We start from the raw sequence: 15197 nt of genomic DNA on the forward strand, positions 1-15197 counted from the left end.
TTTCTTGAAGTAGGCAATAGTGCTACCTTTCTGGGTCTTGCATAGGTATATGTGTGCATTTCAGGTAGGACATATAAGTAAATTAGAGAAACCTGATCATTTTAGTGTTTCTCCAATTTAGCCTACATGGGATTTATCCCACATGAAATATGTGGAATATGTCTTCCATAACCCCTCAAAGACAGATCATTAAGAAGAGAATTTCACTGCCTTTTCCCCCAGACAAGTAGAGGAGACATTTGGGACACAGTTATAAAACCAAAGCAAAATTTATTGCTGAGTGAAAGAAATAGGAGGTAAAAAACATTGGACAAAGATGAATTTCAAACAGGGTTTGAAAATAGTGGAAAGCAGAGAAAAAAATACAGCTTTTCACCACTTGGACTCATTTAAGAAACCTGTGGTTTTTTAAAGTAGTGAATTAGATAAACCCTGCAGTTAAAAACCCAGCATGTTCTGGTTTGAATCTCCTTCAGTCTCAGTGCAATGAAAACAGTAACAAAACTTGTTGTGTTGTCTAGCATTATAAAACATACTAATTTTCAGCATCAGTTGATCATAAATTTACGTAACTTCAGCATCAAGTTCTGCATACTGGGACAGTGGTTAACCCTGCTGAAGTCAACTACAAAATTCCGCTATGTCCTAAGAAAAGAGGTGGTGAATCATAGGGCTGCAGTAAAGTAAATGGATAAACCCCAACATGTTCAGTCTGGACTCTGCAGAAAGACTGATGAATTATTCTTTGCTTGTCACATCACACTGCCCTTTTACAGGCATGAAAGCTCCTGGGATGTGTTCCAGAGAGGAAATCCCTGGCAACTGCTGACTGCTGGTGAGAGGGACTACTGGTGTCACTTGTGAAGCCACTGTGGGGGGTGATTCAACTAAAACTTTTTTTGCATCACTCATCAAAATTGTCCCTGGCCTATCTATTTCTACACAGCAAGCAAACCCCTATTATCACACTCTGTGGTCCTACTCTATTTAACCATACTTTAGGATTTATTCAGGTAAAACCTGAGTAACAAATACATGCCACAAAAGCTACTGAATTCAACATCTCCTTCCCCCTCAAATGTTTCCCACTGAAAATGCTATGAAAACTGTAACAGCAAACAGTTCCTTTTGTTGTTTCTTATTTTACAGATACTGAACTCGAGGGCAGAAAGGAACTGGGACCACTGAACACAGACATTCGTTTTCTCGGTAAAAATGCCTTCCACACTGATCTACCTCGTGCCTTTCAGTTTCGGGTGTAAAACCTGTCATGTTGGTTCAGCAAAACGTGCAGCACTTGGACATCACCTACAGCTTCCTCTATTGATCCTTTTCCTCATACACAAACCACCTCAAAAAATTCCTCTAATCCATCCAACGTAACCTCTCCTACTTGGAAAACGCTCCTCCTTTGAGTCCATACCATTAAATCTGAACTTTAAAGCGGCGAGCGCCGTGTTTAAACCACCCCACGTTCCTCGCGGACCGAGGCACTGCGCACAGCGCCGCTGCTGCGGGGATGTGCTGGGCGCACCACGCCGCGCCCGCTCTCCCTCCGTCCCCGGCAGCCGCCCCCGGGACCCGGCGGGCGGCCCCACCCCAGCCCCGGTAACAAAGGAGGCCCGAGGGGCGGCAGCCACCGCTGGGAGCGGACCCGCCCCGCCGCCGCCTCCTCCCCAGCCGGGGGCGCTGCCGCCGGCCCCGCGCCGCCTCCTCTCTCCCTGCGCGGCTCCCGCCCTTCCCCGGCGGCGGCGGCGGCTCGGTGCGGCCGGGCTGTCGGGCGGGGTGTCTCCCGGCCGTGCCCGGATGTGCTGCCCTGACTCATAGCCCGCCGCACGCAGGCTCCGCTCCGCGCCGCGCCTCGCTCCGCGCACACGCCTCCCGCGCCTCCCTCCGCGCCGGCCGAGAGGCGGCGGCTGCAGGAGCGGCAGCAGCAGCAGCAGGAGGCGGAGGAGGCCGCGGCGGCACCATGGGTAAGTCGCCCCAGCCCCGCGCTGTGCAGCCTCTGCCGCCGCCCCTCTGCCCTCGGAGGCCGCCGCCCTCTCGGCTCCGGCGGGCGGGAAGAGGTGGCCGGTGTAACTTTCCCATCGGCCGCCTCCCTCGCAGCGCCAGGGAGGAGGCTCGGGGTTCTGCCGAGCCCCCCCGGTTCCCTCGGCGCTGCCGCGGCCGCCGCTCGGCCCCTGCGGCGCAAAGTTTCCGTGGCTGCCGCTGCGCTGCCGCCGCCCGCCGGCTGCGCCCAGCCCGGGGAGCTCCCGCACGGCACCCGCGGAGCCGGGGCTGCGTTCGGGGTTAGGGGGAAAGATCAACTCCTCTGGTGCCACGGGGGGCTCAGAGCAAGGAGTTATGTAAGGAACCCCCAGGACGCTTTCCCAGTTACTGTTTGCGTAATGGAGATAAGTTGGGGTAGTACGTTTAGATTGTTTTATAATCTCTGCTCATTGTTTGAGGAAGACAAGGGTCCTCGTATTTCTCCGTCTTTTAGAGCGTTAATCGTGCCTAGAAATGCAGCCATGTTACCTCTCCCTTTTTTGTCTTAAGATTATAAATTAAGTAGTTTCATGCTGATTGACACTTGTATGGAGTGCCCAACAAATGCCACACGAGACCAGGAAGCATGGTATTTGGGTTTTCGTAACAGAGCTGCTGGTTGAATTTCTCTTGCCTTCTCCACCTCATCCTCTTGCACAAAGCTACAGCTCTCCCGGTATGAAACAGCCTCCATAAAACAGATTTTCCAGAAATCTGGCTGTAATGTAGATCCTAGGGATGGGTAGGAGGTGCCCACGTTGAGCTGCCAAAGACCAAGCCAGTCTGCCAAACGTGATGGTGGGATCAAGGTTGCAGGTCCAGAGGGCAAGGAACTATGGTTTACAAACAGGCTAAGGAGGTGGCAGCTCCTAAACTCGACTCGGGGTTTTTATATCAGCACTTCCTGTGGCCTTAGGTATATCAATAGTTTCTTTGCAGATCACATGCATCTTTCACTTTTAACTAGAAGTTTCCACGGAAGGAAGCTGTTGCTGTGTCTCAGTTTTTGTGGTTGCAAAATGAGGTTAAATACTTATTTAACTCCTGTAAAGCAGTAGAAAACCTTTGGAGAATTGCTCAAACTAAAGCTGCCAGGGTCAGATGTGAGGAATAACTGTCAGATTTCATCAGAGTTAGGTTAAACTCTAACAATGTAGTGAGATCTCCTTTTCATGAGGGTTGAAAAGGCAAAACACCAAAATTTAGTTTGCCTATGCGTCCGGTCTCCATTCACAAAATAAGACTATTAGTCTCATCATTCTGGTCAAAGTCTAGCTATTTCAGCTTCCAAAAATAGTAACTTCAGGGCACCAGCTAAAACCTGCTCAGAAAAGCTGGTGCAGAATGAGCACATCACTCCTTTTTGGAGGAAACTACACTTCAGTTGCAGGCAAGTTTGTAAACAGCTTGAAAATCTACTAAATCTTGCTGCAAAAGTAAGAGTAGTTATAATTATTTTCAGGAAGACTGAAATAACTTGCCTGTAGACTCTGTCAGGACCTGTCCATAACTGCCCAGAGAGATTGCTTGTGAAAACACCAAGGAAGGGTTTTTTGGGGCTTTTTCTATTCTTCACTTATCAGGGTCTGATTCCCCTGTCTCTAAAATCAAAGCAAACTGTAAGTAGCCTCTGCAGCAGCTCTTGTGAGCAGCAAAGATTGAAATCAGTTTCACCTTGGCTGACAACTGTAGTGATTTTAAATGTCTAAGATCTATGTTTAAGCTTACACAGTCAATGCAGTAGATTCCCTCCTTCAGGTTATAACTTTCTTTTTGGTAACATGTAGCATAAAAGCTGAAAATCCTTAGAATTAAATCAAGGATGAATTTGTTCTTCCAATGGCTTTTATATCCTTCCAGAAATCATGCTCAAGAAACAAGTGTTTGTGGCAAAGAGCACAGTGATATCTTACATTTAAACATATAGTCTTTCCAGTATGTATGCAGGTTGGCATAGTATTAACTGGTTTCTGTACTATAGATATAACTACAGCCCGAGCAGATATATTCTAAGTCAAATCAAAAGATTTCTGTCGCTAAAAATACTTGTTATGCATACATGGATCTGCTTTTACTGCATAGAAATAAGTCTTCTGCTACACTGTTTCCATGTGTGTGTTCCTCTGAAGACATTACCATGGCAGTTGTTCCCTTCTGGAGGTTGCCCTTTCCTCTCAGTAACCCGGGTTCTTTCCAAAATTGTAACTTCTGTTGCTTGCATTTATAGTTTGTAAAGCTGCCTCTGAGTAGAGTTTGAACACTGTTCAACTTCTGACTTTGAGAGGTAGGTGGCCTTAATTAGAGCTGGCAGTAGAGAACTTATAATACTTTTAAGTGACATGTGCACCACCACTACTTTATTTCTGTTGTTATAAAAACACAAGGCTTTTACTTTTCAGTTACCAATGTAATGCTGCAGTTCACCATGAACGGTCGCTTTCCTCTGTCAATTCTTTTTTTTAACCTCGAAAAACACAACTGGTAAACTTGTACAATCACACTGTATCCAAGAAAATCTTTCCATTTTAGAGCAGTGACCTATGGTGGTTATTGTAAGCAGGCTGCAATTATTCCTTGGATGTAAATTATTGAAATAAAAATTAGGAACTATTACAATTTAACCACTCAGCAGTAATTCATTGAGCCCAGAAGACTGAAAAACACCACGTATGAGAGTTTGTATGCTTAATACAAGTACAGGATACAGTTGTTTCATGTCACTTATCACTTTGTGTCAATTACAGTCTGTAATAGTGAAAGCTCATAAAAATATTCTTCCATTTTGAGAGCCCTGGTCTTGTTAGCAGGAAATGGAAGGCAGCCTGTGCTCAGACATAGGTGTTCACTTGGACAACAAACTGCATATGCAGCCTGCTAGGCTTTCTTTACAATAGCTAGCATTAAAGGCTCAGTGACAAAATATGTAAGATTCCCAGTCTATAGTGTAGATGGATTTGTTTTAGTACTGTCCACTTAGTTATCAGAACAAAGATTTATATTACTGCTCTCCTCCCAGATACACTCATTTTTCCCTCCCACTTTCCCTGAAGAATTAGCACGTGCAACCAGCCTCGTGGTTGTGGAACACTACATTGAAACTGAGCCACAGAGCAGGGTGTAACAAACCATTGCCTATCTTCAGGATAATGGTTCATGAAATAGAGGAGGCAGGAGGATGTAAAGCTTCAGGTGTGGCTGTGTCCAGGATAGCTTTTGGGAAAATAAAGTAGACCAAACTGCTTTTGATCAAAAAAATGTAATCAGTAGCTTCAGATGAGACAAATGAAAATTAATGGGAAAAAGTCTTCCAATTTGGGCTCTTTTGCTAATTTTCTTTCATGACATACAAATCTGACCAGAGTTATGTCAATTGCACAAAAAGATAATTTGTAATTCTTTTAAAGTTTTTGCTAAAACAATGAGACTTCTAACACCACCAGCAGCATATTAGTTCTAGCCAGCCAGAATACACCAGATTAAGCCAGTATAAAGGGTTGTTAGCATTTTTGAAAAAAATGAGGCTGCTTTTGGTTAAAGTCTTCTCTTTAAAACACAAACAGAGAAGAAGCTGCTTTTAGACTGCATCTCTTTGCTTTAGTAATGTTCCTTGAAGTGTGCTTTTAAAGCAGCCAGAAAGGTTAGGTTACTTCTGACTGACCTTCCTCAATGAATAACTGTTCCTGTGATCAGGCCAGTATTTGTGTTCTTCTATTACTATGTGAGATTGAAACCAACCGATTTTGTCTTTAGCTTTAGGTTAAAGGCTTCATTCACAAGTATGTTTCCTGAGAACAGAAGATGCAGAGTTAGTTTCAGAAGCCTGTGAGGAACGTCTGGCTTTCTGTAGCATCAAACTGAAAGAGGAAAGGGCAGAAGAACAGCTGAAACCTGAAGGAAACAAAAGCCGTAATAATGAAAATGAGAAAGCTACCAAGACAAGAATAGAAGAGAACAGAAATCCCTTAAGGGAAATGCATGAAGGGAGAGAAATACTAGAACTAAAGATGGATGAATAGAGCAACAGAGGACAGAAATAGGAGGAAGAAAGAAGGAGGTCTACTCTATGTCCTTCCCCACAAAATAAAGACAATAGCTAGGATAATGTAAATAAAATCAGATCATTATTACTTTCCTTTTTTTTTTAAATAGTACCAATTGTATGCTGCTGACAGTGCTTGAAAAGAGTCATTATAGTCTTCTATCATTCTCAAGTAAAGCTGAATTATTTCTGGAAGTTCTCAGAATTTAATTATATATAAATATGTAAAACAAAAATAAGCTATCAGCATAAACAACTATTTGTTCAAAAGAAAGGGAAAATAATGTCATTACTGTTTGACCGGAGAGAAGGCTATGGAGATTGTTCTGTGGCATCTGTCAAGGAGGTTGGTTGTTATCCGTTCTTAACTCTGTCACAGGATGAAGTTCATGTTTTAGGATAACAAAGGGACATTAGATGGTGACCTAGTTCCTTATGTAAGAGAAAACCCACTTTTCACTGCTGACTGGTCCACCTGGGTCTGTTCGCATGCTGTGCTCGAGAAAATGAGAATTCCTGCTGTCTTCATACTGTTAAAGGCATTAAGTTTTAGATGCTAACTTGTTTCCAGATTAAAATAGATTAGGAACTACATCTAAGCTTCTGGAAATTAGGTGTCTTGAAATGTTAATATGTGTTCTCTAGCTAATGGAGAAGTTTTTCTAATGGCAGTGTGAATTTTAATTAGACAAGCAGCTTTTCCTACTAAGGAATTTTGTAAGTAGCAGCTTTCACTGCAAGGACAATCTCCCAGGGCCACTTTTTGTTAAATATGGTATAGAATTTTTTTTCTATTTACATATTTTATTATAATGGCAACCAAATGAAATTTGTTTTGCTAGAGTAAAATGGTAGTTAAAAGCTATGTATTTCTGAATAACTAAAAGTTCCTTTTAGTGCAAAAGCATAGCTGATGTGTATTAGAATTTATGTGTGCTCCAGATATGCCTAATGGAATTTGTAAACCCTCTGGAACAAGTGGCTGTGGTTCAAGGAGCCTCAAAGCTGTGCACAGAACCTGGCGACGTTCGTTCAGCCTGAGAACTGCACAGCTCTGGCTTAGGGAGCTTTGAAGTTGTGCAGAAACCCTGGTGATCTCATATGGTTCTTAAGCTATAGTTCAAGTAGATTACAAAGTTGGCAGATACCCAGAAGAATTTGTCAAATCTATAAACCAGATAACTGCTGTTCATTTTATCTCCAGGTAGAGGACAGACTTTAATGCATGAAGCTTTGGGACTTGCAAATAATTACAGCATGCCTTAACTGTACAAGTGTAAGTGTGCACAGGCAAGGCATGTGTCTGAGAAATATCTCTGACCTGAAGCACTTTCAGATACAGCTCCACAAATTATGATAAGAAATGTCAGGGAAAAAAATGTGTCTATGTCTGAAGCAGTTGAAGTTAACAGTATGCATAAACTGACAGCATGGATGAATGTATAAAGTTGTGTTAAACTTTGCGGTTTAAAATAAATTAAACGCTTTCATGATTTCTATTTCTAGGTCAGACAAATGAATTATAAAAATTACACTTACACTTTTAAAAATCAGGGGAAATAATTTTTTTTTTAAAATCACACTCTTGCAAAGGAAATTTTTTAGTGATCTACTTCAACAGTAGGTTCCATTTCCTTCACATTTAACAGCTCGTACGAACTTACTGCCTCCTAGTTCTGTATTATAGGAACATCTGAGGCATTTGTCAGTTCTGAGCTTTTATCAAAACACTGTGTTAGCAATCAAAACATTGTGTTAGCAATAACTCAGGGAGGTTCACCGAAGTTAATCAGTGTTTGAATTCATCAGTCGGTTCCATCCACTGATACTTCCCAGTCTGATGGACTCAACGGTTTTGAAGACATATACAAAATTTATGTATAATTTAAATTTTTTGTTGACCCTTCCTACCAGTTGATTTAGGTTTGACAAGTCTTTTCAGGATTAAATCCAGTTAACCAAGTACTTAAATTCACATGGTTAACAACAGCCTTTCTTTCAGTTTTCCTGTCTATCTTCTGCAAATGTATTTGGGAGTAAGACTGGACAGAGAGATGGAGTCTGAGAAGACTGGGATTGAAGGGGGAAAGCAGCTAAGCATTATAGGATGGGTGATGTGATGAAGATTGAACAAAATCCTTTAGAAATTTGTCAGGGCTGCCAGTGAGCCTGTGGGAAACAGACCTGAGCTTGGGAGACCTGGGGAGGTGACAGCTCAGCATTTTGTGGTAGTCTTGAGTTCTTATTTCCTTTGTCAGCTGCCTGTACATTTATGGTCTTCATGATGCACTAGCATGGAGCATCAAGGCACAAAACCTGCAGTTGAAAACCCTGTCCTTATTGCCTTCTTTATCTTTCAGTAATTGTCTTTACCTCTAGAATACATCTGTGCAGAAAGAACACCATGTACAACAGAGTACTCACCTTTCTTTCATCCTCTCTTCTGTACATTAGAGGATAACACTTGGAAGAGAGCTCTCATACTCAGCACTTGACAATCTCTGTTTTACCCCTTTTGCCCTTCATTATACCCAGGCTGGGAACTAAAATTGTACCATATGGATTAATTCTGTGAATGCTGCCAGCCTAGATCTTTTACATAAATATCAGGATCAGACAAACGTGAACATCTGCAAGTCTTGGTAATCTCTAGGGTGAGTGAAATGTTTGGCTAGGGAGCTCTGCCTATTGCTGAGGGTGCCTGCTTCTCCAGCAGCTGGGAGCTCCTCTTGGGAGCACATTTAGAAATGCTTCCTGTGTTTCATGTTGGATATGACAGTCCAGTGACTTTATTTAGACTATTTTAACTTTCCTAGCCTTAAATGTAACCTTACAAGTACATGCCACTATTTACAGGACCAGTAGCTTGCCTTCTCCTTGCTTTAGCCTTGCTAAGTTTGTTCCCATATCCCTTTCCTGTGGAGAAATTCCATCATGTTCACTGTCAATAGCACCCAGTACCCTGCAGGCAAACTTGAGTTCAGTACTGCCAAATAGCTGCTTTTGCTACATGAAGGCTTTGGAATGATTCCTTAAATCAAAATGCTCTTTTATCTTGACAGCAGGAACAAAGCATGGGAAGAGAAAAGGGTTTTAAAACCAAAGTAGGATTGTACACATCTTTCTTATCTAAATCTTCCCTGTCCACAGAATGTTTAACTTACCCCTCCTGGGCCTTTGGAGGAACTGACTGAAGTCAGTCTTCTGAGCCTGCTGTATTGGTGATAGCATCTTCTGTATCTGACCACTTCTTTCTGCAGTCCTTTGGGTGCACTCTGAGCATCACTGAATCGCTGGCCATGGTAGAACTCTGTTGTTTAAATACCTGAGACACCCTGCCTGAACTGCCTGAGCAAGTTAAGAGGAAATTCAGTGTGTGACCCTCAAGAGTAGTGGCAGCAGCAGTGTAACAGTTATGAGGCACTGTCATACTTGCTGTTCTCTCTTTTTTTCCTTCTCCCTCAAGTGACTGCGAGCCACAATTTTTCCTCCTTCGTCTTCCTTGCTCGTGTTGAACGATTTTAGGATCAGGGTGTTGTTCTGTGGGAGGATAAAAAGGACAACCAGAACAGAAAACCAGTCTGTGAACACATTTGTTGTAAAAATGTCTGGTACAATCAAATGAATTTAGAAATCCATTAATACACTTTATACAAATACAAGTTTGCCCTCATCCTGCACAGCTTGTCAGGCTTTCTTACCCGTTTCTCTGCAAAGCTCAGGGAGAACATATAGACATGCTGGCTCCTGCCATATGGAGTTACAGGAAAAGCAGGGAAGCATTGGTGATTGAGAGAAAGAGGAGGAATGTGTATGTAAGGAGATGCTGGCAGAAATCAAGAAGGTTTTGGAGGCAAGAGGGTTGGCTTTTTCCTTTAAGCTTTTGCAATGGAAATCCTGTCACCCATTTACAGCAAAATGGTGCCTCAGTTAAATCAAAGATAGTAATCAATTTATTTGCAGTAGTGCCCAAAATAGAGTGTACACTTTTCAGGCAAAGCCTACATATCTCTATCTGATGTTACAATGTATTTATTCAGTTCTTTTCTAGTTTGCCTAATACTCTTTTGTTCCTCTTTGTACTCTATTTTCATAGCTTTCCTGTTCCTTCAGATTTCTTTATTTCATTGCCCAGTTTTCTATATCGTCTGCTTCCAGTTAGCTATTCTTTTCCATCTTCCGTCTCACATTCTCTCCTCATCAGGTTCTTTCTTTATTAGTTAAAAACATGACAGCTTCTTTTACCATATACCCTTTTCACCATCTTTGTTAGGGAAAGAATTGAAAATTGGTGCTCAGCTTTGTAATTTCAAGTGTTTTAAAGTGGTTTGGGTTTGTTTTTTAAAATGTTCTTTTCTTTGGTTAAATATCAAGTTATTTACAACCAGCTTAAAATCATGCTTCAGTTCTGCCTAATGTACAATAGGTACATTATATAAAAGAATGTATCTTGTAGGAAAGAAATTGTACACAATTGAGCCCTATTTGTGTAAGTGCTATTTATACAGCATTCTTGTACCCCCACAAAGCCCACACTGAGCACCACTGAAGTCATTGGGCTCCAGCTTTTTTCACTTGGATGTGCTACAGCTTCAACTGTCCTGTTTTGGTGAAAGTATGTAAAATGGCATGGGTCACTCCACCTTTTCATGGCATGGTAATGTTGGCTCCCCAGTTGATGCAGCTGGGGGAGGAATGCAGACATTGGGCTGATTTTGACCATCAGAAGCACTTTTTCTAGGATCTTTCAATTCCTAGGAATGGTGCTATACTAATACATAGTTTCTGAAGGAACTTGCTAAATGAAGAAAGAGCTATATTTGATGATAGAGAAAACAATTTGGTAAACTTGATATTTCTTTCAAATTGATGGAATTATGTAATTTATATAATTTGTTATATCAAAGAAGAAACCAATTTAACATGGAAATCATCATGTTAGAACATCCTCCTGTAAAAGGAACAGTAAGCACAGTGCCCTAAGCTATTAATTTACATACAGTGACCTTTGTTCTATCTTGTAGCAGCATAGAGAAAATACTGCACTTTCAGAATGAAATTCACTTTGTAGCCATTAGGTGATGGCTTTTGATGTTTTCTGATATTCCCAGAAAATGTTAGGAGTTTCTCTTTGCAAGACTTTTACACATTGTGCTTCTAATCACACATACATTAATCTGGACACTTACTTCTCCAAAAGCAAGAATGGTGGAAACAAGCAAAAAGCAATTCAGTAGATTTTTATGGAATGCAGCTTCATCCCAGACATCATCTGAAGTGTCTGCTTCCCTTTATGAAGGTCATACCTTCTCCCTGTACAAGGTATCACAGTTCTTTTTTCTGCTGTTGAGAACAAGGTAGAATTTGAGACTTCTCACACAGTCTCTGAAAGAAACTGGTAGAGTTCTCTTGTGAACATAAAATTTGAGTTCAGTGAATGCACCCAGCTCAAAACAGATGGCTGGAGAGAGAAATGCCCTAGATAATGCAGCACTTCAGTTAAGCAAGGCGTGGCCTGTTTTATGTTTTCTTTTTTTCCTTTAAATTGATATTAAATAAGCTTTAAAAAGCAACAGCTGTGGACTACTGGATTGTTTTTAGCCTACTTTTAGCTCTTCCACTTCTGAACAGTTTTCTGTACTTCAGTGATCACAACAGTGAGGTATCTCTTGGAAGTGAGCATACCTAGCAACTACTTAAACTACTTTATTTCTAAAATCAGAAGTTGTTATCAACAAACAGCATCTTTGGCTGTACATAAAGAACTTGCTGGATTTTTGAAAGCTGGTCAATAGGCACATTTAAAAAATTACTTAGTTTTGGCAGGATTTTTGAAACACAAGGCTTTTCTGTTTGACCCTTTATTTTTTTTTTTTTTTAAATATGTAGATGAGCCTATTGGTTTTTTCCCATTACCAAAGTTTCATTTTTACAATCCAAAATAAGCTGAGGAGCCTGCTTCCAGAATAAGATTAGACTGTCTTTGGGCAGAGATGTAAATCTGAGATCAAGGAGTAGATATCAAAATTGAAAACTCAGAAATTCTTGCAAGCCCCTGATTTTTAAATTTCTTTTAGCTCTCTGACTTCTGACAAAGGCAGCTTTATAACAAAAAGGCCTCTTCTGAGCTGGGTCACAATTTGGAATGAAAATATTTATGTTTTAACAATATTTGTTTCAACACTCGCTTGTCAGCATCTCCAAGAACAATCAGAATGGGGCTTTAATGTCCACTGTGGTGTTGTGTTTATGTAACAGATTCTGTACCACTCAGGCTTTGATCATGTAGCACGTGTTGGTGTTGGACTTTGGTTAAGTTCTAACTTTCCAAGGGTCTGTTCAAGTTTAGAAGCCAGTTCTGCTTGTTTAGGTGAGCATACTATTCTGCTGGGTGTCTAGGAACTAATTTGTTCCCAGAATTCAGTATATCATCTGAATCTTTTCATTCTGGATATTTCTGCTGCTTCATCTAATGTAATCTAAGGGTAATGCAAAACCATCAGGCAAAAAAAGTGTGGTTGCTTTGACATCAGAGATCTGCATGCTCAACACAGCTTATCAAGAGGCATTGAGGCATTAATTTAATGAAAGTAAAATTTATATTCAGTGCTGAGACACGACATCTTTAAATTGAACACAGAAAACTATCAAATGACAGGTTTACATGTGTGTTATGGGCTTAAGTGTTGCTGTATTGCAGTGCCTTAAATGACCTGGTGGCAGAGCATTTAGGAAAGGTAATCTGCTGAAACCAGCTTTGCTGCTGAAACCTCAGTGTAGTCAGATTATAGCCTCAGTCCCCATTGCCCTGTATTTGCATAGAGAGTGCAGATTTGATTTAAGATGGTATTTGGGCCCAAATTGTAGCTTTTATATTCTGCCTGAGCATGTATGACCATAGGATAATGGGTAATTAAGTGATGCATAATAAAACTATGCCCATAGTGCCTTCATATTTGAGATGACTTGTCAAAGTTTCATGATGAAATATTCATCATGGTTTAGTAGAATTAATGACTTTATGATCTACAGACAGAGGGTTTTGGTTGGTTTTTGGTTTTTTTGGCAGTTACTCACATCTGTGGAAGCCAGAAAAAGTTGCAGATGTTTAGTATCCTGGAGAATTTGTGGCACAGGGGAATTAGTTGTATTCTCAAATGACAAGACAGTTCAGTGTATCATGTTGTCAAATAAAGATGAGAAAATCTGACTTCTCGTGTATTAGAGAGAAAATGTAGACATGCCAGCAAGGGTGACAAACAGTTGCTGAAAAGATAAGAGAAATTCAGCTCTGTCTTAAAAAAAAAAACTCTGAAGAGGTCTCTATGAACATTAATTCATCTAAATAACCTTTTAATTGCAAGAGTGTTTAATTGTGCAAAAAGTGAAGCAGGTAAATAAAACCAAGCTTAAATTTAGCCCACTCCCATCTGTTCCTTTAAAAAAGGGGAAACAACAAGACCAAGAGAGTGAACTGTAAAAAGTTGTCTTCCTTTCTACTCCCATTCTTGTGCAGGATTTAAAGTTAACATATTGCATAAGGTTGTGATTGACCCAGATGGGGAAATAGAAATTAGGTGAAAACTAGATTTTTACCTTGAACTCTGAAATGTGAAAGTAAACAAGTAACAAAACAAATGAAAGGCAAAGGAAATATTGGTTTGATACATGTGAAAACATTTGTTCCTAAAATGTGGTTTTCTAATGGGACATTCCATCATTAATAGAGATGTCAAGGTGCAACATCTGCCACAATGACAGCTAGAGGTTAACTCAGCATTTTCAAAGGTTTATGTTCTGACCAAAACCTTATTCACTTCTAAATATAAAGTTTCTAGATATTATTTAATTATATATGCATCACCTCCTCACAGTTAATAAGCTGTGAGGTTCGTAACTGCTTGCTTTAATAGGAAAGTGGAGAGTAAATATACCAGTAAACAGTTCACAAAATAGTCTCTGTGATACTTGTGTTCCATTTGTGTCATGTAAACTGTCATCTCACAAATTCTGTGGGAATTTTTTAAAACTCAAATTCACATTTTTAATGCATTCTTTTTCTCTTCAAAGATATAGTTAATTAATACTCTTTCCTCAATATTGAAATATTGTAACAGAAATCAAGCCTCATTCAAACTCCTTTTATTTTCCCTTTATAACTGAAGACTGCAGTAAAAGGGAGTCTGCCTTCCCTGTTCTTCAAAGTTATGGTCACACCATGGAATAATATGAAGGACTTACCAAGTCAAGCTAATTTTATATCCCAGTCACCAAGTTGCTTTTTCCTAGTAGTAAGACTTCGCTTGCATGGTATTTCACAGCCACAGTCTATCTTTATATATATGGGAGTTCAAGCAATACCAAAACTGCACACACTGTTGAGTAAATATCATAATAAATGAATCATGATATAAATCTCATACTAAAATTAACATATTGTTTGCAAGTGAAATGAAGTAATTTTAGATGTAAAATGAGTACTTCTTACTTGTGTTTGAGACCTTTTCTTCATGAGCCCGAAACTGCTACCTGTTTTGTAGAGCAAAATAGTACTTAGCCTGTTTGGAAAGAAAAGGAAAAGATTTATTAAATGAAAGCTGGATAGCAGGAATAGTCAGATGAGGAATTTTCCAATCTGTGCTCTGCTAATTTTCAGAAGGACCAAGCAGTTACATTTGTGACAAGACTTAGGCATACCTGCATGTCCTACTTGGAGACACTGCGGTAGAAACAGTGAAAGTGTTTCAAGATGAAATTTGAAACAGGTTTATGGAATCATAGAACAAATACAGAACCATAATTTGGGAGAATTTTGAGGTAGTTGAACCAGGTCAGCTATGACTTTGTGCAGCTACTGCTTGAAACCTTTGTAGTTTCTGTAACATCCCTTCAGGTAGTTCCAGGCTTCCCTCTTAGCCTCCTCTTTACCGGACTACAGAGGCCCCCAAGCTCTTACACATCATGAGTTGTGGGAACATGACCATTGTGATAGTTCTGCCCAGTTTTGCAGTGTCCTTGATCTGGGGCATCCAGAACCAGACACAGAATTGTGGGAGACACAAATCCTTGTAGGCATCAAGCAGAGCCTCGATGTGCTGGTCTGATGTTACTCCTGATGTAACCAATGTAC

At 40.5% G+C, this 15197-nt stretch overlaps 1 protein-coding gene across 4 annotated transcripts in view; it reads left to right on the forward strand.

The window, feature by feature from the left end:
- The first annotated feature begins 1748 nt into the window (after positions 1 to 1748).
- The window catches only part of RAP1GDS1 (Rap1 GTPase-GDP dissociation stimulator 1), a 90684-nt gene continuing 77235 nt past the window's right edge, over positions 1749 to 15197 (forward strand). For 3 of the 4 annotated variants that reach the window (XM_018926824.3, XM_018926825.3, XM_050974061.1), the window contains exon 1: positions 1749 to 1973. In XM_018926824.3, coding sequence (XP_018782369.2) covers positions 1970 to 1973 — 4 coding nt within the window. In that variant the 5' untranslated portion in view covers positions 1749 to 1969. The remainder of the gene's footprint in view (positions 1974 to 15197) is intronic. The other variant, XM_018926826.3, reaches the window with a different exon arrangement.

Source organism: Serinus canaria, chromosome 4, assembly GCF_022539315.1.
Source record: "Serinus canaria isolate serCan28SL12 chromosome 4, serCan2020, whole genome shotgun sequence".
In the NCBI taxonomy this organism is placed as follows: Eukaryota; Metazoa; Chordata; class Aves; order Passeriformes; family Fringillidae; genus Serinus; species Serinus canaria.